Source organism: Morone saxatilis, unplaced genomic scaffold (genome assembly GCF_004916995.1).
Source record: "Morone saxatilis isolate NCDOM2014 unplaced genomic scaffold, NCSU_SB_2.0 Contig24, whole genome shotgun sequence".
Classification (NCBI taxonomy): Eukaryota; Metazoa; Chordata; class Actinopteri; family Moronidae; genus Morone; species Morone saxatilis.
The window spans coordinates 12,977,186-13,000,242 of record NW_023339807.1 but is presented as its reverse complement, the minus strand read 5'-3'; the positions used below and the strand labels follow the sequence as shown (position 1 = coordinate 13,000,242).

General features: G+C 40.9%; 2 protein-coding genes across 2 annotated transcripts in view; one reads left to right on the top strand and one right to left on the bottom strand.

The window, feature by feature from the left end:
• LOC118336442 (dynein heavy chain 11, axonemal) overlaps positions 1–5,596 on the top strand; it is a 41,095-nt gene extending 35,499 nt beyond the window's left edge. Inside the window, exons 70-82 of the mRNA XM_035673096.1 lie at positions 257–379; positions 526–719; positions 798–946; positions 1,026–1,153; positions 1,495–1,722; positions 1,810–2,001; positions 3,030–3,158; positions 3,842–4,084; positions 4,182–4,364; positions 4,445–4,560; positions 4,786–4,898; positions 4,990–5,130; positions 5,251–5,596. Coding sequence (XP_035528989.1) covers positions 257–379; positions 526–719; positions 798–946; positions 1,026–1,153; positions 1,495–1,722; positions 1,810–2,001; positions 3,030–3,158; positions 3,842–4,084; positions 4,182–4,364; positions 4,445–4,560; positions 4,786–4,898; positions 4,990–5,130; positions 5,251–5,498 — 2,187 coding nt within the window. The 3' untranslated portion in view covers positions 5,499–5,596. The remainder of the gene's footprint in view (positions 1–256; positions 380–525; positions 720–797; positions 947–1,025; positions 1,154–1,494; positions 1,723–1,809; positions 2,002–3,029; positions 3,159–3,841; positions 4,085–4,181; positions 4,365–4,444; positions 4,561–4,785; positions 4,899–4,989; positions 5,131–5,250) is intronic.
• A 2,935-nt stretch (positions 5,597–8,531) lies between these two features.
• The window catches only part of LOC118335610 (rap guanine nucleotide exchange factor 5-like), a 19,740-nt gene continuing 5,214 nt past the window's right edge, over positions 8,532–23,057 (bottom strand). Inside the window, exons 2-18 of the mRNA XM_035671985.1 lie at positions 22,867–23,006; positions 22,072–22,172; positions 17,918–17,996; positions 17,488–17,632; positions 17,299–17,396; positions 15,137–15,167; positions 14,830–14,908; positions 13,761–13,910; positions 13,124–13,221; positions 12,711–12,833; positions 12,388–12,566; positions 12,076–12,166; positions 11,927–11,977; positions 11,560–11,647; positions 11,339–11,403; positions 11,198–11,252; positions 8,532–10,788 (exon numbers count right to left, since the gene is read on the bottom strand). Of these exons, the coding sequence (XP_035527878.1) occupies positions 10,670–10,788; positions 11,198–11,252; positions 11,339–11,403; positions 11,560–11,647; positions 11,927–11,977; positions 12,076–12,166; positions 12,388–12,566; positions 12,711–12,833; positions 13,124–13,221; positions 13,761–13,910; positions 14,830–14,908; positions 15,137–15,167; positions 17,299–17,396; positions 17,488–17,632; positions 17,918–17,996; positions 22,072–22,172; positions 22,867–23,006 (1,692 nt within the window). The 3' untranslated portion in view covers positions 8,532–10,669. The remainder of the gene's footprint in view (positions 10,789–11,197; positions 11,253–11,338; positions 11,404–11,559; positions 11,648–11,926; positions 11,978–12,075; positions 12,167–12,387; positions 12,567–12,710; positions 12,834–13,123; positions 13,222–13,760; positions 13,911–14,829; positions 14,909–15,136; positions 15,168–17,298; positions 17,397–17,487; positions 17,633–17,917; positions 17,997–22,071; positions 22,173–22,866; positions 23,007–23,057) is intronic.

Below are 23,057 nucleotides of genomic sequence, written 5' to 3'. Positions count from 1 at the left end.
GACAAGGGGGTTGGTTCTGATGGCATAATGCAATTATCTGTCATTGTGCCAACTGTTTTCATCTTAGAAATTGTGCTGCTCTGAAGGCTGTCCTTCATATGGCTATTTCACATTCAGAGGCACTGATTCAGCCTGTATGAGTTTACTCAATCGGTTTGCTGGAGTTTTCTTGCAGTTTTCAATTATTGTTGAAATGATTGAAAAGAGATCAATGAAACATAGATCATTACTAACTGCTCTTGGTTCTTCCCCTCAGATTCTGCTCAAGCAGGGCCAGATTGATGCTCAGGAATTTGACTTCCTACTGCGTTTCCCTGTGGAGGCTAGCAAAGTTAGTCCTGTGTCATTCCTTTCTGCACAAGCCTGGGGAGCCATTAAGGTACAGTTGGGACTGTAAACATGTGTGATATAACATGTTAAAGGGTGACATTTTCATTGTTGTTATCCTGCAGGTTATCACTGTAAGTACATACCACTCCCACTGTTTAGAGAGAAAGTCTCATAATATGTGTTATTTGGATACAGACAGTTTCTACAATGGAGGACTTCAGTGGACTTGATAGAGACGTGGAGAGTTCACCAAAGCGCTGGAGGAAGATTGTTGAGTCCAGTTGTCCTGAAAAGGAAAGACTTCCACAGGATTGGAAGAATAAAAGTTCCCTCCAGAAGCTCATTATCCTGAGAGCACTTCGCCCTGATAGGATGACCTATACACTAAGGTAAGTAAATGACCAATGTTCAGTCATATTTGTAATTACTGTATATGACTAAGATTTTTGACAATTTTTTTCTGGCAGAAATTTTGTTGAAGAAAGCATGGGGACAAAATATGTGGAGGCTGCCAGGCTGGAATTTGTCAAGTTGTATGAGGATAGTTGCCCATCAACCCCTGTGTTCTTCATCCTCTCACCTGGAGTGGATCCACTCAAAGATGTAGAGAAACTAGGTACTATGCGTATTTTTGTTATTTACACAGCATGTATCACTTAGTTGGGATAAATATTCTAAATATTTTGTCTGTGCAGGATTGAAGCTGGGATTTTCCATTGACCAGGGCACTTTGCACAACGTATCACTGGGCCAGGGGCAGGAGGAAGTAGCTGAGAGGGTTGTAAAGAATGCCTCTAAGTTGGGACACTGGGTCATTCTGCAGGTAGGAAGCATTTAGATTCAGTGATTAGGCTGCTGTAGCGACTTCAGGCTGTTCTTCCAGCCAGCATGTAATGCACCTAATGATATTATCTCACCCCATCCGCAAGAGAAACAAACTCAATTTGGTTCAATAAAAACCATAATTGGCTAGATCAGCTCCATAAATGCCTCCTTTAAAGGGAGAAGCCTGCAGCCAAGTGAGTCACTGAAGGTTTTCTTACTAATTCAGAACATAGCAAGACATTTTCACAAATAAAACTAATAAAAAAAATAATTTCTTTTTTCAGCCCATAACATTAAGCCTAATCTTTTTGTAATCTTTTTGTAATGTTATTCCTTTAGAATGTGCACCTGGTGGCTCGCTGGCTGCCCTCTCTAGATGCTCTTCTGGAAACAGCAGCGGTGGACAGTCACCCAAACTACAGGGTGTTCATCACTGGGGAACCAGCACCGAGCCCTGAGCAGCATGTTATCCCCAGAGGCATACTGGAAAATGCCATCAAAATCACGAACGAGCCCCCCACTGGCATGAATGCCAGTTTGCATGCAGCTCTCAACAACTTCAGTCAAGTGTGTTTGAAAAAAAGTCATTTCTAAAATAGCATGATTTAGCATTCACTGTAATCGGTATGTATTACTCTTGCTCTGCCTTTTCAGGACACTCTGGATATGTGTTCCAGAGAACAGGAGTTCAACTCCATGTTCTTCTCCCTCTGCTTCTTTCATGCCTGTGTTATGGAGCGCCGTAAATTTGGTCCCCAAGGGTGGAACCATTACTATCCCTTCAGCACCGGAGACCTCACCATCTCAGCCAGTGTCTTGTACAACTACTTAGAGGCCAACACCAAAGTATTTTTACCACTATTTTTATATTTATATTTTGTTCATATTTTTGTTGATATTGGTAAAACTTTTAATTTGTTTTTTTATTCCTACTTTCTTAAGCTGCGTAAATTTATAAAGATAATGGTGTTTGCAGAGGAATTATTGTCAGACAGGGATGTTGAATTACAGCACAGTGTATCAAATTACTTATTGAAATCTTTTGTTCCACTGTTATTTGTAAAAAATGTTCATTCTTGTCTTTTTTCCCCCACATTTCTTCTTTTATAAGTATGAACACACAACCTATAATTTAGCTTTATTTCATGAAGACAAAAAATCCATTCTTGGGGTGCTGCACCCCTCACAACTCCTAATGCATTTCTCTTAGAACTCCTATTACTCTGGTCACAACCAATTATGTCTCCTAGGTATTCTGCCCTCCAAAAACGAATGTCCTTCATTATGTTAACCAAACAGTAACCTGTATGTGCGTATACAGAGAATTCATTAGGAGGGCAATGAAGCGTAATCCTAAATGTAATTACATGCAGCCAGTGTGACAGTTCACAACGCTACATAAGTGATCACTGCAATTAGAGTTGATGAAGGAAGCAATTTGCAAAACAATACAGGTACAAATGATTGTGAACCTCCAGCTTTTGTAATTTGTTATGAATCACAGGTTCTTTTCTTCCTCCTTCACCCTTACGGATCATAATCTCCCGCTGAGGAAAAGACTCTTCTGTCATACATTAGATCAGTGTGTGTAAAGAAACATAATTTTGTTACATTTCCCTACCTTTATCATTATCATAAGAGCTCATTTGGGAAGAGACCATATAGTTACTGCTTCAGGTTCCAAAGGAGGAATGGAATAATGGAGAAAGAATAATTCCTTTTTTAATGTGCTGTGAAGTATTTGTGAGATGATTCTGAAATATTCTTGGTGTCCTTGAAATAATTTGAATAACTTTTGTCTTTCAAAATATGATCCTATTATTAAAATTATTATTATTAAGAAAAATATTGTTCTTATATGTGCATTGTCATAGTCCATGCAGGTGCCCTGGGAGGACTTGTGTTATCTTTTTGGGGAGATCATGTATGGAGGACACATCACTGATGACTGGGATAGAAGACTGTGTAAGACCTATCTGCAAGAGTTCATGCATCTAAAAATGGTAAGTCAGTGGATTAGATTCCCTTGATTCTTTTTTGTGTTTCAGTTAAATTAGGAGTTAATTTTAACTGGTTTAATTGTATAATTTTAATGATTTCAAAAGTCACAACTATAGGTTGGATATCTCAAGTTGGATATTTACTCAAAGTCTGGTTACATCCTATGTTACTGTGCCAAATCCGAAAGAAAATCTTCAAAGCAGTTTTGAATTTCTTGGTGTTATTGTTAAGGTAAAGGGTGCCCTCTTGGGATGTAAACCTAAACTGCACATAAAGTCTTTGCCGTTGTTGATATTTCCACCCTCACTTTGGTAGTTACCTCTTTGTGCATTGTGCCAAATTTGGCTGCCAGCTGCTGCTTGACACTCCGCTACAAGCATTATTAGGTGATTATTTGGTACTTTGCTCTTTTGCTTGTGTTAAGCTGATAGATGCTTCAACTGGACTTTATCTGTTTCATCCCCCCAGAGGAGGGATTAGGCCTCTGCCAACAATCTGACATCAACCAGTGCGTTTTGCTGTAGGTGCAGCACCATCATATTGAATTCTAAAACACACAGGCTTTGTTAAGATTCATGAAGGCGGTTTAGTTTGACTGTTCATTGTCACCTTTTTGCTGTATATTAAATAGTGTGCTGTACTGTGTGTGTTTTCATCTTTGGATTCACAAATTTCAATTTCTTAGTTTGAAGGGGAGCTATTTCTGTGTCCTGGGTTCCTGGCCCCACCATTCCTGGACTACAGTGGTTACCACAGTTATATCGACGAACATCTCCCAACCGAGAACCCCACTCTGTATGGTCTACATCCAAATGCTGAGCTCGAGTGCCTCACTGTTACCTCAGACAACCTCTTAAGGACTCTGCTGGAACTGCAGCCACAGGAATCCTCCAGAGGAGAGGGGGCAGCTCAGAGCATGGAGGAGAAGGTGAGAAGGCAGAAAGAACCATATTTGGGAAATAGCAGCTGATAATACCATCATCTACCTACATGAATAACCTAACCACGTATATTCTATTTGTTAGGTCAAGTCTGTCGTTGAAGATATCCTCGACAAGCTTCCTGAGGAGTATAACATGGCGGAGATAACGTCAAAGACAACAAAGCGAAGCCCCTACATTTTAGTCTGTTTCCAGGAGTGTGAGCGCATGAATCTTCTTCTAGCAGAAATAAGGAAGTCTCTTAATGAGCTGGATCTTGGCCTGAAGGTACAGTCTACTGTGACGTATACTAAATAAAAAACACAATCAACATCCTGTCGCATTAATGAGGATTTGTTTGTCCACAGGGGGAACTCACAATCTCCTCCAGAATGGAGACTCTGCAGTCAGCCCTGTTCACTGACTCTGTTCCAGATTCCTGGGCCAGACTGGCTTATCCCACCACTAAAACACTGGCACAGTGGTAACTGCTCCTTCCTAATAATACCGTATTTTCTTTATTCAACATGGCCCTTATTATCTACTTTTTATACTGCCCTTTATTAGTTCCCCTGTGACACACTTCAATACATTTTGAAAAAATGTCTTCAAACATAAAGCCAATATATGGGCGACCGTTGCAGACACATTGTACAGGTTTCCAGGCAATGATATACCATGTTTTTAATTAATGATTTTTTTGTTACAGGTTTAATGATATAATGTGTAGCTGTCGAGAGCTGGACAGCTGGACTCAAGACTTGGTTCTTCCTGCAGTGGTTTGGCTGTCGGGGCTCTTCAACCCACAGTCTTTCCTCACTGGTGAGGTCACAAACTCAACGAGACAGATGATTCTGATGACATGTGCACCCGAAGCACCAGAAATATTAAAACACACATTTTATTTCTCCAGCTGTGCTGCAGAGTATTGCTCGAAAGAATCAGTGGCCCCTGGACAAGATGACTCTGACTGTGGACGTAACAAAGAAGACGAAAGACGACTTCGGACACCCACCACGGGAGGGGGCCTATATTCACGGCTTCTTCATGGAAGGTCAGAATCAACATAACGTTCCTCCAGCACACCCTGCCGTACTTAAATTATGTCTTGGTAAATATCTCTTTAAGTCTCCCCAGTCAAACCCACAGTACAGCATGTCTTGTGTCCTCTTAGGAGCACGCTGGGACACTCAGTCTGGAGTCATCTCCGAGGCGGTTTTGAGGGATCTGACTCCAGCGATGCCGGTGCTGTACGTTAGAGCCGTGCCTGCCGAGGAGCAGGAGCTCAAGAGTACTTACGAGTGTCCAGTGTACCGCACCAAGCAGCGTGGGCCCACATATGTGTGGACCCTCCACCTCCGAACAAAACAGCCACCTGCCAAGTGGATTGTAGCTGGAGTGGCACTGCTGCTGTCTGTGTGAGACACATTTTATAGTATCTACAGACAGTATTCTACAAATAGTGTTAAAAAACGATATTTTTTGAGTATTTTTCCCCTATTGAGACAGTATTTATTCATTTATTGCCATAATTTAGCTTTTTATCATGTACTTTTTTATAATTACTAACACAACATACACAATTATAACACAATTATATCTTTTAATCTTGCATATTATTATTGTATCCAGTTCAGTTCATATGTGACAATACTGACATTGTAGTGTATGAATGTGTGTTAGATTTAAAGATAATGGGAATAAAGAAGTGGCGATACATGGTTAGCCAGTGCTGAACCTGTTGTGTCTGTGTCCGACACAGTTGAACATCTCCCTTGAGATGGTTCAGTCTGGGCATGATTTGTTGGGAGCTTATGTCTCCATTTTAGACCATGTAATTCTGGATAGGGAGCATATTTTATTGGAAGGTCAAGATTAAAAAAGCTCTCTGGCTGCCCTCTACTAACTGAATGATACACAATGCCGTCTGGAGGGTTCCCGGACAGAATTCCCAGGAGATGATGTGCATGGTTGCTATTGACTTTTAAATGAGGTGCATTTGACATTGACCTTTTGTACGGCAGAGGCAGAATACTAACAGACTAGTGTAATTCATTCAGCCGGGGCCTGTTGGAGAAACCTATTCAAAGACGCTGATAGCTTTCTATGAGAAAGCAACACATTAGATTACCCATCCTTTATCTGTCTGCACTCTCTGTTAGCATCTGATTAACTTAATACGGACCAAATAAAAACCTTTAACTTTGAATGAGTCTAAAGAAACGCAGTCATCTTATCTTAAATGTTATCTTTTTTTAAAGATTTAATTGAGGTTAATTGAAAACAGAGAAGATTTTCAGATTAAAGTGTGATTATGTAAATATACTGAAAGAGTAGTGCTATACAGATACATTAAAATATTGTAGGAGCTCCATAGTCAAGGTTGAGATCATACAGCGCAGTTATACTATTTTATTAATCAACACAGAAAAAAGGTGCTTAGAGGGAATTTTGTGCATCCACAAAAAGGGGATATAAGTCCTGAACAAATAATCAGATGCATTTATTATTATTTAAAACAAGCTGATTTGACTGTCAGCGGGAGCTATATGATATGAACTAGCTCATGACGAAACGGGACAGGTGCAATATTATCTGCTAAGATAAACATAGATAAACATTATGATGTACAAATTATAGCCACTGAATCACAAATTTTTTGGGGGGGTGTGGGGGGAATAGAAATCAGCACTCTTATCTTCTCAAATGAGATTTTCTCCAACGCTAATAACCGCTGTGTTGCTCTTAATTTCTCCCTGCAGCCAAAGTGGCTGCAGACAGACAAGTGGAGGATGGAGGATTGATTCTATGCATTGTATTGCACGGGGGAAATGAAGAACCAGTCTTCCTGTAGTTTCTCTTCATCTGCCCTCTCTTCCTCTCATTAGCACGCCACAGCAGCTAGCCAGTCATTTGGTGACAGGGAAATGATACAGTGCTGCTGGCAGTGTTTGGGAGGAAATGGCAGGGTACGGGGCCCGGCGCAGCAGGGGTCGTGCCACAGATAGTCATGTTAAAAGGCCAAGCAGGACACCTGGTTAAAGTCAGCAAGGGCATCTGGGTCACACCTCCGCCTTGCAGTACCCGAGAAAGACATTGTGTACTGATGGTTTTGTTATCCAAAAAAAACCTGACATTTTGAGCATTTAAGACCTACACTAGTTGCCTGCAATGCTATAAATGAATGAATTATAATAATAATAATACATTTTATTTTAAAAGAGGTTTTCTGAACTCAAGACATGTACATATTAAAGAAGAAGAATTATGTTACCAAAATCAGTGTAAAATGTTATTACAGTGTGTTCCTACATGAAACAGTTTTAGATTTTAAGGGCCTGATTAACCTGCTAGTGGCCCCCCCGGGCAAACATGAGCTGTGGGTCTCCATTGATCAGCCATGCCATTTTTTCCCACTCTCCATACATTGTACTGTAATGTATTAGTACTTTGTGTGTGGTAACTTGATTAACTGCAGAATAATTTAGTAAAATGTAAGCTCAATATGTACCAAAACAGCCATTAACACTCCAGCTGTGTATATAATATTAGCACATTTTTATAATTAACTTAATACTGCAAACTAATTACTATACATTGACCCGGAGCCTTGAGGGTCTGGGGGCCCAGTGCATTTGCCTACTTTGTCCAATTGGTAAGCCTTGTAGGTTATTCTGGTCATTTATGAAATGAAATACGGTGTTTTTAAATTTCTGCTAACATCTTTTTTAAGGACTGAACTGCAGTACCCTTTTGTAGCCACAGAGAGGCAGTGAAGCTTCACTGGAGGCCGATGTTGGAGGGCAGATGAACCCGTTTACTGCTGATAGGTGACTTTAAATATACTTTTTCACAAAGAGGATTGGAGTTAGTAAATTGATTATGCTTGGTGCAAATTTTGAAACGCATCGCAGTGCAGACTTCCCACCAGTCCGTGCCTTTTTGCACATTTTAAACAAATTATTACGAAATTGCCTCACGTTTCTGCACTCAACAGCTCCTCCTTCTTCTTTGTATTATTGAATCACTGCTTGTGTTTTCCTAAATACACGTTTATTATGACCTCACTGCCCGTTTGATCCTTTAATATGTTAAAAACCACAACTCGAGAAGCTAGTGACAATTCAGTACACTAACTCAAGTTCATGTGAAATTATAAGTATAAAGTATGTGTGCTAAATATAACCTGAGATAGTTAATTGTGTGTGTTTGATAATGTGCCTTTTGCATTCCTTTGGGTGTTTTTATTGTACCACTTGACACTATTCTAAATGCATTAGCAACAGACAGGAGTCAGTAGTATCAGTCTCCTTTAGTCTGTACTGCTGTAACTTTTATCTTTGCTATAACCTGGATTACCCATCAGCATCGCTGCTGTAAAAGATAGAAAGTACCATTTGCCTGTTTGAATGTCGTGATCTTATACATGAGCATATCCTTTACAATAACCAGCCCTGATGATGAAAAATATTTTATTTCATGCACAGTTGACACTGGTGGTCAATCCATGGTTTGCCATATCATGCAGACCAGCCAAATCTGTGTACAAAAACAAACATGAAATTGAACTGATCTATAGAACAAATAAATAATTCTGAAATAAATAAATATCTTATCCAGAATTTTAACATATATATATATACAGTATAAACAAAATCCACTATACATTGTTGATACAAATGAAATTCAAAATAAGATAAAGCATGTTCTCTCCATGTTCTCTGTGGCCTTTAAAATCCAAAATATATAAATAAAATTTCAAAATATAATGCAAAATTTTATCTACAACACTACTTAAAATGACCTAACCTTCAGGTAAAGGTGAGAATTTTCAGTAGACCAATTTAGAGAATAAATATTCTATCTTCTATGACTACACACTAAACAGTTGTATACAGTAGTGTTACTACACCCTGTACATAAGCAAATGGCTTCTATTTTTCTTCCTCTTTTTCCAGAAGGTGCTGTAGTACTTGATTTTGCTATTGCTCTTTTCTTACAGGGACAGTTCACCCAAAAACACGATAAAAACTTATTTTTTTCTCTACAATATCTATCCATATGTTTACTAAGGATAAAGGAGATCAGCTAAAGTTCGTTGTTGTGTTGTTGTGAGTCACCATGTAATTGTTTTTGAAATGCTCATTTTCTGGTACTCTGAGTACCATGAAGCTGAAGCCAATATGTCCAACCTTTATTAAATCAAAGCTAAACTATCTGGATGGCTGATCCTCCAGCACAAGGAATAACGCACTGTATTGTGTTTCAACCTGAACTTTAAAGACCAATACATAGATGTATCAGTATGAGTCTGATGCTTAATTTAACTGATTGTCCGCAGCTCATCTATATGGACATCTTTAGTCCAGTACTTTTAAAAAGAGATGAGCAATTAGCATTAGTTTCAGTGGGCATTTTTATGGTATTTGGCACTAACATACATTATTATAACTCGCACACACCAAAGAAATACAGTATCCTGTGTATTTTTTTCTATTGTTCTGCTCTAATACCATCTGAAGTCTCATCTAATACACTGCACTTAATGGTGAAACAATAGAAAATGTTACAGTACAGAAATCAGCATGTAAAAAATAGATAATACAAATAATAAATGAAAATGTCTAATATTTAACAATCATTTTCACTATTTCTGTCATCTTGATTCAGTTTAGCAAGACATCAGCTTGCTGTGCATACACTGTACTGATTTATGAGTGACTGTATGTACTACATCTGGCAAAGAGAACATCTGGATCGTGGCGGACTCTGAGGAAACAGTTGTGTGCGCAGTATTGGACTGAAATACTCTTTGGTTAAATCTGATGGGAAAACCCCTCTGCTGCCAGAGCTATAAACACTGTGGAAATACAAAAAGATTACCATGAGTTAATCTGTGTCTCATGATCTAAATCACTTTATGTGACATGATTCATGTGGTTAAAAGCTCTGGAAAAGGCTAGTGAGTGGACCCTTTTATTGTCAAACACACTGTTCTCAAGGTTGACAGTGAACACTGTTTTCTGCACACTTGTGTTCTGTAGCTTTTTCTTCGATGGGAGGCGCTTCACCTGCAAACAAACTCATTCTGCTGATTCTCCACAGGGGGGAGCTGTCGGGCAACTTTGAGAGCAGCTCTACACCTGCCAAACTCTGCCATCTGTAGGGAAGTGAAGCAATAGCAGCAGCAGCAGGTTTGGGCTTGCAGATCGAGTCATGCTGATCATCATCTTCAGCTCTAATCTGCTGCTGGTGTTTGTTTTTCTTGCCAACAGGCAGCACAAGTTGACTGCTGGCACTAGCTGTTGGAATATGTCGGCTGGCCCTGCTTTAAGGTGTTCTGAATCAGTGATGGTTGCGAATCTATGCAAATATTTATGCATTTAACATAAGATGTGTCCTCTGCTGCTTATTCCTGTGTCTGGTGAGAGTTTTTCTGATTGAGTGGCTCCCTCCTGTGGTCGGCCAGGGTCGTGCAGCGTTCCCCTGATTGCCAACTGAGTCCTGAGAGATAGATGACTTCGGATATAGATTGTTCCTTGGCAATCCGACGGCCTGGCTGACACAGTGGGAAGTGCAGTAAGAGCCGTTCTCTAAGCACGGGGCTCCAGTCTGTGCGACAGATCAAACAGAGTCTGCTGATTGTCGATGATATGAAGGTAATCGATGTAGGCTCGCACTTCCGAGCTGCTCTTCTGAGTGATTCCATTTCCTGGATTAAAAGAAAATGCTTTACTTCCAAGCTGAGACACCAGCATCCAGGACAACTCTTCTATCTATATTCATGCACAAAGATACACACCAACATGTTAAAGGATATTTAACAGAAATATTCTTTAACATGGTGGAGTTATTTGTTAAAGGAAGCAGCCTTCTGAGTACCTATCACATAGACATATTGCAAAAAGTATGTTTGTGTTCTACAATGAGGCATTTCTTTAGTAGTAGTATTAACCTGATTTACACTGATTCCACAGATTGGGGTTATGTACCTTGCAAATACTCTAACTTTATTCACATTTGAAATGCCGTTACATCACTGTTTATAAGTAGGTCATAGAAATCCAAAATGTTGTTGATCTCACACCGTAAAATGAGCAGTGAGTGATGTGAATACTGACCCATGTGATCTTTCTGACACTGCCGGATGAGCCGCACTGTGTCTGCTATCATGTGCTGGAAATAGAAAATGGACTTCATTAAACATGACATTTCATATTCAGCACCACTGTACATTTTCTGGAAAGGGATCATGAACTCACCAGCTTTTCAAAATTGACCAGGTTGTCATGAAACGTCTTGTTGCCCTCATGAATGAACGTAATATCTAAAACAGATAAACATTTGATTAGTGTTCACCAACAACAGGTATTTGGTGACTGTTTGTTTCTGCATATGAAATCTGCCTGGAATATTTTACAGTGCTCTCCTCCTGGAGTTAGACTAGTTGTGTGGTACTGAAGTGACAGAATAATGAGCGCACCTTTCAGTAGCAGAGGAAGAAAGGGGATCTTTGGCGCCTTCATCTTCTTGAAGGAGTCCCTGTAGGCCTTGTGGTTCAGTGACGGATCCTGTGAAGACATTTTCAAAACGAATGAGTGTAATCCTCTGGGGGAGACTGTGTGTGCCTGTGCATGCATGCTTTGTTAGAGCTGAATTATGGCAGCATTAGAGACTAATGATCTAAAACACCTTATGTTTCGCCTGATGTTTGGAAATTAAAAACATCTGTTTGTTTCACCTCATTCACACAGAGGGCTTGAATTCCCTGTTAAAGTGATTGTTTTTTTCATTTCAAAACAGGTATACATAGTATAATACATACACTGAGGGACATGAATTATACTTACTGTAACTGTCTCCAGCTCTGAAAACAGCTTTTTGAATTTCCCACGAATTTTCTGCAGAGATAATAACAGGATTTATTTTATTCAGACACCATGTACTTCAGCTATAAAGGTGGCAAAGATGTCTGTAAGACAAAAAAAAGACATATTACCTCCCATGTTTGACTGAGGCGGCCAACGGCTGCAGTGTTCAGTCCCATTATAATTGCAAAGAAACAGTTGAGGTTCCTCTGAGCTTTACAGCTATAAAAGATCAATGCAGCACACAATTCAGTTACTTCCAGGGGCGCAGCTCAACAGCACCAAAGTAGATGTAGTTTATTGATTTGCCACTGGAGGGGGCAGCATCCCCATGCAAATCTAAACACCTCACCCTAAAGATTCGGGGCTGAGTTTCTGTAGCGTTGGCCAACAGTGTGTTTATGATCACAATAAATAAATTATGAGTGAGTAAAACTACTAACTGGGCAGCAATCTTGATGAACTTCTTGATGAGTTGGACCCTTTTGCAGAGCGTTGGGCACAGTAGGACTTCAGTCATCACCCACAGCTGAACTTCATTGCAGCGCTGCAGCAGCAGCTCTAACGCCACAGTGTGGCCACTGCTACTGTGGCGGCTGAAGGTGAAATAGACGAGCTCTTGCTGTAAAAAACAACAGCATATACTCATAGGTTGAGCAGAACTGGGCACATGATGTCAGATGTCTTTTTAAACTGTTTAGACCCTTTTAGCCCCACACTGTAGAGACAACAAATGATGCGTAAGTAATTCAATTGTGGGACAAACCTCATGTATTGAGTCAAAGATGGTCCAGTCAAAGCTGGTGAGAGCAACAGCCACGTCCCATGTGTTCAAACTGAGCATGCGAGCCGTCCTCTGTTGCAGCTCAGAGTTGTCTGTGAATGGGTTCTGAAAAGGGAAAACAAAGTTATTTCACAAAAACTGCATGGTCCTGTGACCTGCCAGCATGTGACTTCTGTTGCCAGTGAGAGTTTTGCTTAAAAATTATTTCATGTTAGCCAATTTTGATAAATTGTTAAAGATTCCAACATGACCTCAGCTATGTTGAAGTATAGATTGTCCTCTGCATTGCTTCTGGGCTGATAAGTGAATGTATATGTATGAACTACACTACTTGACACTACAGAATATGTGCAGTATGTTTCTGCTCAAGTGACACATTGCAGTGCTATTCTTACCAGGACTCCTCCCAGGTCCTTTCTGCAGACATGCAGCCTCCCCACTGGGCGTAAAGAATCGGAGAAGACTCTGTCCTGAGGCTGCAGGAGGAGCCTACCTGCAGGGTGAGAAAACATATCAGAAACAGCAGAATGCCATTAAAATCTGTCAGGCAGCGTGTAAAGCAGCTATCAGCAGCAAGAGATAAGACTTGCTGTGCCAGGCTCCACTCTGAGGTAGCCAGTCACTTCAGTAACTGATAACAGATACAGACTTAATATTACTGGACTGTAAATGCTTCTCCCTTTTAACTATTGTCACCAGGGAGATTTTTAGGTCACTTATGTTGATCACAATCTCACAGAGTCATATCTGAGCTTAATATACAACTCAATATAGGAAAAAACTTCAAGTAGGAAATATTGTGATAAAGTAAAATGCTATATGATGTTTTTTCATGGGAAGTATTTACTTTCAAGTATAAATATTGATGATGACAATGTTCTACAAACACCAGGAAATTCACACTTGTTTGTTCTTTTACATCATCGAGAGACTACAAATACAAATTCTCACTTTCTGTTCAGACTGCAACACTGCAATAACTGAAGGGGTGGTTGATATGTACTGCAGATGGTTAGTTAGAACGGTATTTACCTCCAGGGTAAGTGACAGCCACTAGGACCAGTTCCCCCTGTGGGATGTCCATCCTTTCTGCTGCTGCCTGCAGCAGCTCCTGGGCCACTACCCCGACATGGGCCCTCATACTTAGGTACGAGTCCATGGTAATATACACATGACACAGCACTGTACCAGAGAGAAAAAACATTTTTCAGTAAGGTACAAATACAATGCACAGTACTTACTGTATATGAAGTGCACCAGAGAGATGGAATAATATGGCATCAGGTTTTCTAAATAATAAAGCTGTTGAAACTAGATTACGACACAAGACAAATTAATAATGTTGGGAACCACCATAGCTCCATCTTATTGGTGCAATTTTCCTCTGAGATTTTTAAATAATCAAAGTGATAAAACTCCCTTGGGGATTGTGGGGCACCTGGGGGTCTTTGTTGCTGTGAGAGCTGGTATAACATGTTTTAGGCTGGGTGTATTCTAGAGGAGGGTTCATCAGCCACTGTGTGCAATGGAGGGCAGTCTAAACAGGTTTCTTTCCAGTTATCAGACCATTTAGCACACATTCAACCAGTTCAAGCAGTTAATTGAGTCACCTGCTTCCGTCTCTTAAACAGCAGGAGGGCTGCATTGATACCGCATTGATAAGGTGACCTTGAGCCAAGCAACTGACCCTCAACTGGCTCCAGTGTAACAACTCAGTGATAAACTGTAGAGGACTGTGTAGTGTGGCATTACTGGGATAGACCAAGCATAATCAATAGATTCCTCCTGATGAAGGTAAAGGGTCAGTGGGGACAATTTTGTTGATTGAAAGTAATTCAAAAGAAAACTACTGTGGATTATCCAGAAGCAGAAACCTCTCAATAGAGATGTCATATGGCTAGACAGCATGAGGGGTAACGTGACCCTGACCTTTAAAAGAAGCCTAAACGGATCCCAATAATACAAAAGAAAAAAGTCATAACTCAGGAATGTGCATTTCCAAACCTCATTCATTCCCTGGAAAGATTCCCATTGTTCCACTGTTCAGACTACATGTCTCCTTTCAACAAATGTGTGAAAAACGCCACGTTTTATGACTTACCTTCCTTAGTCTCCCTCTGTGTTCCTCTGGACTGGAGCCCGTTCTCTTTCAGGCTCAATTGGTGGAAAAGTACTTTGCTCTAGAAGGAGGGAAATGCGTGGATTTTGACACACATTCATATTGCCTGAGAACACTGGGCATTTTGGTAGAACTGCAGAACAATGTCTTTAGCAGGAAATGTGGGGACAATAGCTCCGACACCAAAACTAGTCTGTTGACGTGAGCAGCCGGCACCGTTTTATAAAATTATTTCTGTCGTCATTTCTAAGTGCCGTAAAGAGAGCAAATACAAGATTAATTCACTAACCTTTCTTTGAGGGGAATAGTCGTCCACCGTACTGGAAAAGGAAGAAGAAATAAATAAGTAAAGTGTACCACCATGTGCCTACACATGCACAAAACCTGATCTAGTGATTTTCCTTAGGCTGCAACTATGTCAAGTACAAAAACGTCACCATCCACACAGTTTATAATCAAGGTAGAGTGAATGTACATATATACTGCTCTGCTGCGTTTAGTCCATTATTTAAGATCAGTGTCAAGGCAAGATTAGAGTGCTTTGTAGATTTTTTAGATCTTCCAATGTGATCCCTACGTTTAATCACCCTATTCTCATCAGTTAGGCCCACCTAACATGATGGATAGCCCCGTGTCCATTATCATCCCTCAGCTTTTACTGGGCTCTGCATCACAATAGGCATGTTGGCACAAAGCCTGCCCTGAGGGATCTCCTCTCACTGGTCAGCAGCAGGCCCACACTAATGAAAAACCTGATTCCCACTGTCATGTCAAAACAGAGTTCGTGGTCTAATTCATTCTCTTACTCCTCAAAAAAACAGAGTTGCTGTGGATGTCAATGGGCTCAGTGAATTATAACGCCACACAATGAGAGAGTGCAAGAGAAGAAGTGGTGTTTGATTCCTCAGCTTTCAGAAACATATGACTTGAGCTTTCTTTTGCACAAAGGCCAGATGGAAGTTGATGGGAGCAAAGGACTAAATGAGGCTTCTTTCTACAAAAAATGACACCTTTTAGCTGTTCACTCTGTAGCAGATTGCCACAAAGCAGTCAACCTTGTCCTCCCCCGCCGTGGTGAGCCTGATTGGGAAAACCTCATAAATAGTAAAGTATGTCAGTTAGTAACACCCACACAAAGTCTACTGCTTTAAAGGAGTGGGTATTGTGGATCTCCCTCCCAGGATATAAACATGAATAAAGCAGGACCAGATAATGGCAGCAGAGTCAGGTTGAATTATCTGCACGGGTTTTCTAATGGGCGGCAGGTTGGAGCATCCCCAGGGAGAGTTTCTGACTGGAGGCTGTGGTTGAGGGAGGGGAAGGGGGACATGGGTGTGGCAATGTGACTCGGGGTCTGTTTACTCTGTAATGTCAAAGAGCAATGTGATGCTTATTTTTATTGAACCAAGAAGTTGTAGCTAAGCAACAGTTCCACTTTAACAACAACAACAAAACAAACCCAATATTTAAGATTCTGAATTTCAAATATTATTTATATATTGAATGCAAATTAATTATGCACACATAAAGTAAGTCCATTGTGTGACATTTAGGAAGATCTACATAGGGAGCGGGTCCTCTTCTACAGAGTCCGCTATGTTAAACTGCCATGTTTTCTACAGTAGCCCAGAAAAGACGAACCAAACACTCGCTCAATTTGCAGCCACCGTAGTTTCTCCTACATGTTTGGAAGGTGAGGGTGTACAGTTGGTTGCAATCTTTAACTTCCCCCCTAGATGCCACTTAATTCTACACACTAGTCCTTTAATGTAAATAATATATCTATATATATGTGTGAGTTGGCAGCTCATCATGACTAAATAAATGTAACTGTGGATGTTAACATTAATGTGGATTTGTTTTGTTATGGCTGATCCGCTTAAAAATGCAGCCAATGCTTTAGATCAGTGCATACTGTATATATTTTCTATTTCTATATGGACTAACTTACATAAATATTTTATTACTCAAGTCAGAAGACCTAATCATTTGTATCACAGCGTTTATATATGAATGTGTGATAATACTGTATCCAGTAAACGAGTGGTGGAGCATTCTTTCAAATTCAAAAGATTTCTGACAGCTTGTCATTAATTCCGAAAATTCCTGTATTTCCTCAATTTTGGAGATTCCAGATAAAGAGCTGCATGACCTTTAAATTTCCGTGCATAACACCCCAGAACACTGCAATTACTCTTCAATCACTGAATGGATTCATTGACGTGAAGCAAGCAGAGAAGGGGCTCTTTCTTTGTACTCAGAGACCAGCTAGTGTGTCTGCTTCTTTTCAGACCTCCAACAGTCATAGCCATAGTTGCTGTTGTAAACACCCAGACTTGATATCAATAAATACACCGGTTTTTCCATTTATTCCATAACTTATGTATCTATCGAACTACCCTGTGTCTGAAAACATGAAATAGCAAAGTAAGTCATCATTTGGTCACTCACTGTCTGCGATGCAGCTGGTACAGTTTCTGCAGTTCCCGCACATCCTTCTCCAGGGCTGGGTGCTCATAAAGATCATCCAACACGTAATGGTACAAAGTCTGAAAGGAAATGTCCATTTTCATTTCTCCTATATTAAGTTCAGCTCACATCCCAGTTTCCACCCTTTTCACAGAACATTATATTCCCTACCTTCATGAACAGTTTGACATGCTCGTCTTCCCTCAGGAAATCTTTGCAGAGAGCCATCCACTGTGAGACCAGGTGCAGGACTTTTCGTTTCCTCTCCAGAGTCTCCTTCCTGTCCTCTTTCCCTCTGTATCTTTTGGTGCAATAGGTGGGATTTGGTTAAGGCTTCAGCACAGATGGAGAGCGAGCTCTATTTGCTGACATCAAATGCAGAGTAACATGAATCAAGCGAGTGTGTGTGTGTGTGTGTGTGTGAGATGTTGATTTAGGGATAGGCTGTGAGAGAGACGGACGTGGAGTAGCTTAGAGTCAATAAACCAGTCGTCCTTTTGTATGAGACAACTATGTCTGTCTCTAGCATTCATAAAGGAGGGTTATTATGTGTGAATCTTTGTAATAATATCCCAGTGAAAACCCTTATGTTCAAGGATATTGTCCCAGCAGAGCTTGACATAAATCACTGGTGGACATAAACACTGGGTATGTCAGCAGAAAGTCATCCAGAAGTGTATCTGCAAAGAGAAAGAAATTATTGACATTTTTCTAATAGTATAACTTTTAAACTAGTTTAACTGCTACTAGTTGCATGGATTTATAAATTATTCAAGATATTTCACCGAAGACAGAAACGTAAAACAAGTTTAAATTCTGTGCAGACTATCATAAAAATCCTCATTCGGTTTATACTGTTACAGGATGCTGGATGGCAGGTACACAACTGTACCAACTTTATGATTGTTTGCTGAGCTGCACCTACTGTACAGCAAGCCTGTACTTTTATTTGAGATGGCAGCTCAGAGACTATTCCGTCTTAATAATACCAGATGGAGAGCGCATCGCCTTCTGTCAAACATCAATTAACAAGCACTAAGCAGAGACACTTCAGAAGCAAATATAATGTGAGAGACATTTTAGTGGCACATTATTCTTCATGGTCACATTTAATCATTTGTGCTGAACCCACTGAGGATTCTCCAGCTGCATTTTGCTCCAACATGTTCAAACAAGACTTTACTGGCTTTATCTTCAATCTCACGCACTCACCACTGCAGGCTGTATCAGTAATGTTTAAAGTGTCAGTTGATTCTCTCTGACCTCTGATGAAGTCTGTGTTTTCATTGCGATTATCGTGCACACAGAAAAGCAATCTGATACTGCTTAGCCATCATCCTAATGTGTTTACAAGCAGCATTTTCTGCCACCGTATCCATGTACGATTTCTTCCCAAGGTTACACATGGGTAAGTGTTTCTGTAAATGGATTAAATCAAAGCTGATCAAATAGTGTAAGTAACATGAAATGCACTTACAGTCTATCACAACACCTTTTTTTTCACCACAATAAACAAAGACTAAATGTGACTCCCTTTATTTTAAAAACCAAAATCTACATTACTTTCCCCTCAGATTCTCTTTTTAAAATATATAAGTAATTATTAGTAAGACATTGTAACAAGCTGTAAAAGTGCATTTTCACAAACTGACATTCTACAAATAACATTCTGAGGCATAAAAAGAAAGAGAAGGACACTAACTCCCAGACATGATGCCCAGCCACAAACGAAAACCTTTACAAATCCTATTAGGGCAAACCTCCACTCAACCCCTCTGTAAGTGTGCCTCACACCCAGAATTGTAAATTCTCCCCTTTAATTTCACACTGGCTTCCCAGGGCCTTTGTGTGCGTTCTGGTCCACAGGACTCCCTGACATCATTATGTTAATCCGTGCAGAGCAGCTGTGGATGCATCACTCACTGCTTATGAGAGGTTACAGACTCATACACATGTATTCGCCATAAAGGATACAGTAATGTACCTTAACACAAAGCCAGAAAAAAACTAAAGATCACCTACCCACCCACATAATGTATTGTACCTCCTCTCCTCCACACACACACATTGATCATGCACTGCTCGCTCACACTGCTGTGCATTTGTGTATTTTCTCCAAGCTATCTTAACTGAAAACACTTTCTCATGAAAAACAGCATACATACTACTCCCCAGGCTGTACACTCTGCAAGTTTTTGGAAGTTGAAAAACAGAATAAATATTTAATCTTACGACCTAAAGTCTTATTTTCTGGGTAACACAGCAAAAAAAAAGAAGTAGAGAATGTCCTGCAGAGTAGATTTAATCCAAACAGTTTAGCTAGTTTTATTTCACTGACCCAAAGACGTTTATGCATGAATTGTGCTGATAAAGTTTAACAGTTTACTGGGCTGATTTGTGACTCCTACACATCACATCATTTTAATTTAAGATTCTCAGTTATCATCATTAGTTGGCCTTGATCAGAGAAGTGAATGTAGGATGTAGAAACATTTATTCAACACTGCTGCTTAGTACTCTATCAGGTACTCAGACCAAACCAAATTTAGTTTCCTTTCCAAAGGAAATGCAGAATGCAAATTCATTGATCTAGGTTGTCAATCTACTGTGAAATCAATCAACCTGTCAATCAACCTGCCAATATCTTTTGCATTCCAATAAGTACTCGTAAAATTGATCAATTCAGCCTTTGAAATAAGGATGTTAATGTGTCACTTACTGGCTCAGTTACCACCAGAAGCCATCATATTGGTGTAAAAGCCCTAACAGGTTGTATTGACACATTTTTAATTTATTTTCCGCTCACTTAATGTGGTGTTTTTTTCATTACAAATAACCATCAACTACCTATCTACCCACAACATGGTGCGTCAGTTAAAGAGCTGGAACATCCTCTCATTAAGAACGCAAATGTTCCATTACATGTTTTTCAGAGCTGGCAGTGTAAAGTGTGAATCTGTGTAGAGCTGGAATCAATAGCTCCACTCAGAGATTGGGCACAGGAAAGAAGGAAACACCGAACATTTGTGAATGCTACTCACAATGCTAGCCCACAGACAGAAACACTAGCATATCAGAGATCTACAGAGTACTGCCGTGGTTCACACTTGCTTTTCCTCAAACATGCCTGTGGTGCTTTCGGAAAAAGGGCTACCTCTTGCAGAAAGCTGCTCTGCATTTTAAATTGTTGTGTACTTAGCATGTATAAAATCAAATGCTACAACAGTGAGGTAAAATTGTCTTTCTAATGTACCGGACCGAATGTAAGTCATAAACCCAACATCAATAATCTGCTGCAATCATCAGTCATGTTGCTGCACAAGCTCTCTGAGCCATCCTTGAGAGAAAGACCAAACACGGCTGTCTGGTGGATGTTCAAATAAATCTCTTTTTGATGAAATCAAGGATCTCATGGTATCATGCTTCTGGTGAGCTGATCCTCGAAGGGCACATTTAGCAGTAGCACTAAGGCATAAAGAGCTTCAGTACTGACACAGAGAGAACCAAGGCCAGCAGGAGTCACACTATTAAACATCGCTGAGTGCAGATCAATTGCTGTTCGGGACTCGCAGTTCATTCTTTCTCCTCCTCAGGTCTCCTCCTATGACCCTGGGATATCACTCAGCATCATGCTCTGGTCCACAGATCCCTAAAGAGGCTTAACTTCAATACACCCATTGCAAGGTGAGCTAATGGTAGTGAATCATCAACAACACACTGCCTACTGAGCCAGTAGGATATTACCTAAAAGGTTACTGAAGGAACGGAGGGATGTCTGGCACTTGCCTGCTAATTTAGCTTCTTTACATTATTACATTTCATTAATATTAAACACTTAATTATAGCAATAAAATATGCGCTTCAACATAAAACATCTCATGTGCATGTAAAATGCATCGTATTGCCTGCGCAGGGACATCTCCTGAGAGGGCATTTAGATCAATTTAATTTACTTCCTCATCTGAATGAGTAATGATCTCTGGTATGGGGTTATCCTGCCTGTATCCCAATGAGAGATCATCTGTGTCCACCTCCACCACATCTCCAAGAAAAAAAATCAGCATCTCCTTTTCTTCCCCCCTTCTTTCCCCTTTTCTCCCCATGTAGAGTGTCTCTCCTTTCTCTCTAGTATCCCTCCTCTGCTTTCCTAACTGTGCCACTACTCTAAATAATCATCTCTCATCGAACCATCTCTCCAGCTCAATCAACAGAGTCTCCTCTGCCTTGGCAACAGTGTCACATTATCATGTACCTGCTGGGATGAGAGGAAATGTGTTGATTTGTCGTCGCTGTGAGGCTGGACTGCATGTCACGCAGTCCGTTACGGCACCGCTCAAAACATATGAGCAACGTTTATCTCTGTCAAAGGCTTTTAAATGAACACACTCAAACTCTGAGCCTTTCTGGGAATGATAGCACATGATTAGCCCAGTAATAATGCCCAGAGGGGGCTGCTGTCCCAGCTTCACTGCACGAGAGAGGGTTGGTAAAGGGGGGGGAGTGAAACGGAAAGTAAAGGTAGTTCTTTCTATCTTTCTATCTTTCAAAAACACACAAAAATAACAGGAGACTTACATAAGCACACCACCATAACAGTGCTGAGATCCGAAAGTTGTCTAGGTACCATCCACCAACTAAATATTGTGCTATTTGTTCATTTTTGCTATCTAAAATACATAATACTTATATTCACACACTGACAAAGGAAGGAGGTATTAGATAGGTGTTTCAAGACATTAAAGTATGCATGCTCACCTGACTCTTTGACCTGTGTTGTCCCCTGGTCGTCGTCCAGAGCCAGGTCATTCAGCAAGTGCTCCAGGATCTTCTCCGGGGTTCCCGATACCACTGTGTACCTGTCAGACACAACAGAGTCAGTGGAAGAGTCCTCCTCGATAGAGGACAGTGAGCTGCTCCATTCCTCCTCTCCCTCTGTCCCCTCATCATCTATATAGCGAAAGTAGGGGACGTCAAAGGTGGGCACCGTCACCGGCTCTGCCCGGCTGGTGCTGTCACTGCTGCTCTCCTCGGAGCCCTCCTCATCGTCCTCGTCCTCCTCTTGCTCCACCAAGGCAGCATGCAGCAGCCTGCCCTCTTCTTGCCGCAGGTTTGGCGGCTGTGGTCGAGATCCCATCCTCGCAGTGTCCCTGTGCCCTCACACCGGCAACGTTGCCGTGGTTACTGCTGCATGCCCCCTTTACCCGTCCATCCATCCACCTGCAGCTGCTACAACCCGGAGTCCACTGATGTCTAACCCTCAAGTACGCTGAGGTATCCCGGTATGTTCTTGGCTGAAAAAGCTCCTGAAGGACTTGTAAGGGAAGGCAGCTGGCAGAGCTCTGCCTCTCACAGTCCCATGCTGCTCACTTATATGTATTTAATGTAGTCATTTATGTGTAGGGAGTTGTGATGTAAGAATGCCTGAGTGAGTATGTGATCCGGAGAGACGGAGAGGGAGAATGATGAGAGGGAGAGTGCTGAGGGAGAGAAACAGATAGTGAAAGAGAGGGAGGGAGGGAATATAGGAAGGAGGGGAGTGGAGAGGCTTACCTCCTGTTCCTTGCCTCCTCTCTCCCTCCTCCCCTCGCCAATGCAGAGGGGGCTGGCTGCTCTGACGACATTCTCTGGAGAACCAGCACATCGTGGCCCCTCTCCCTTAAACACACACGGACTGCCTCGTCACTCTGGGGCTGGAGAGAGAAAGAGGGAGGGAGGGAGGGAGGGGGAAGGAGGAAGGGAGA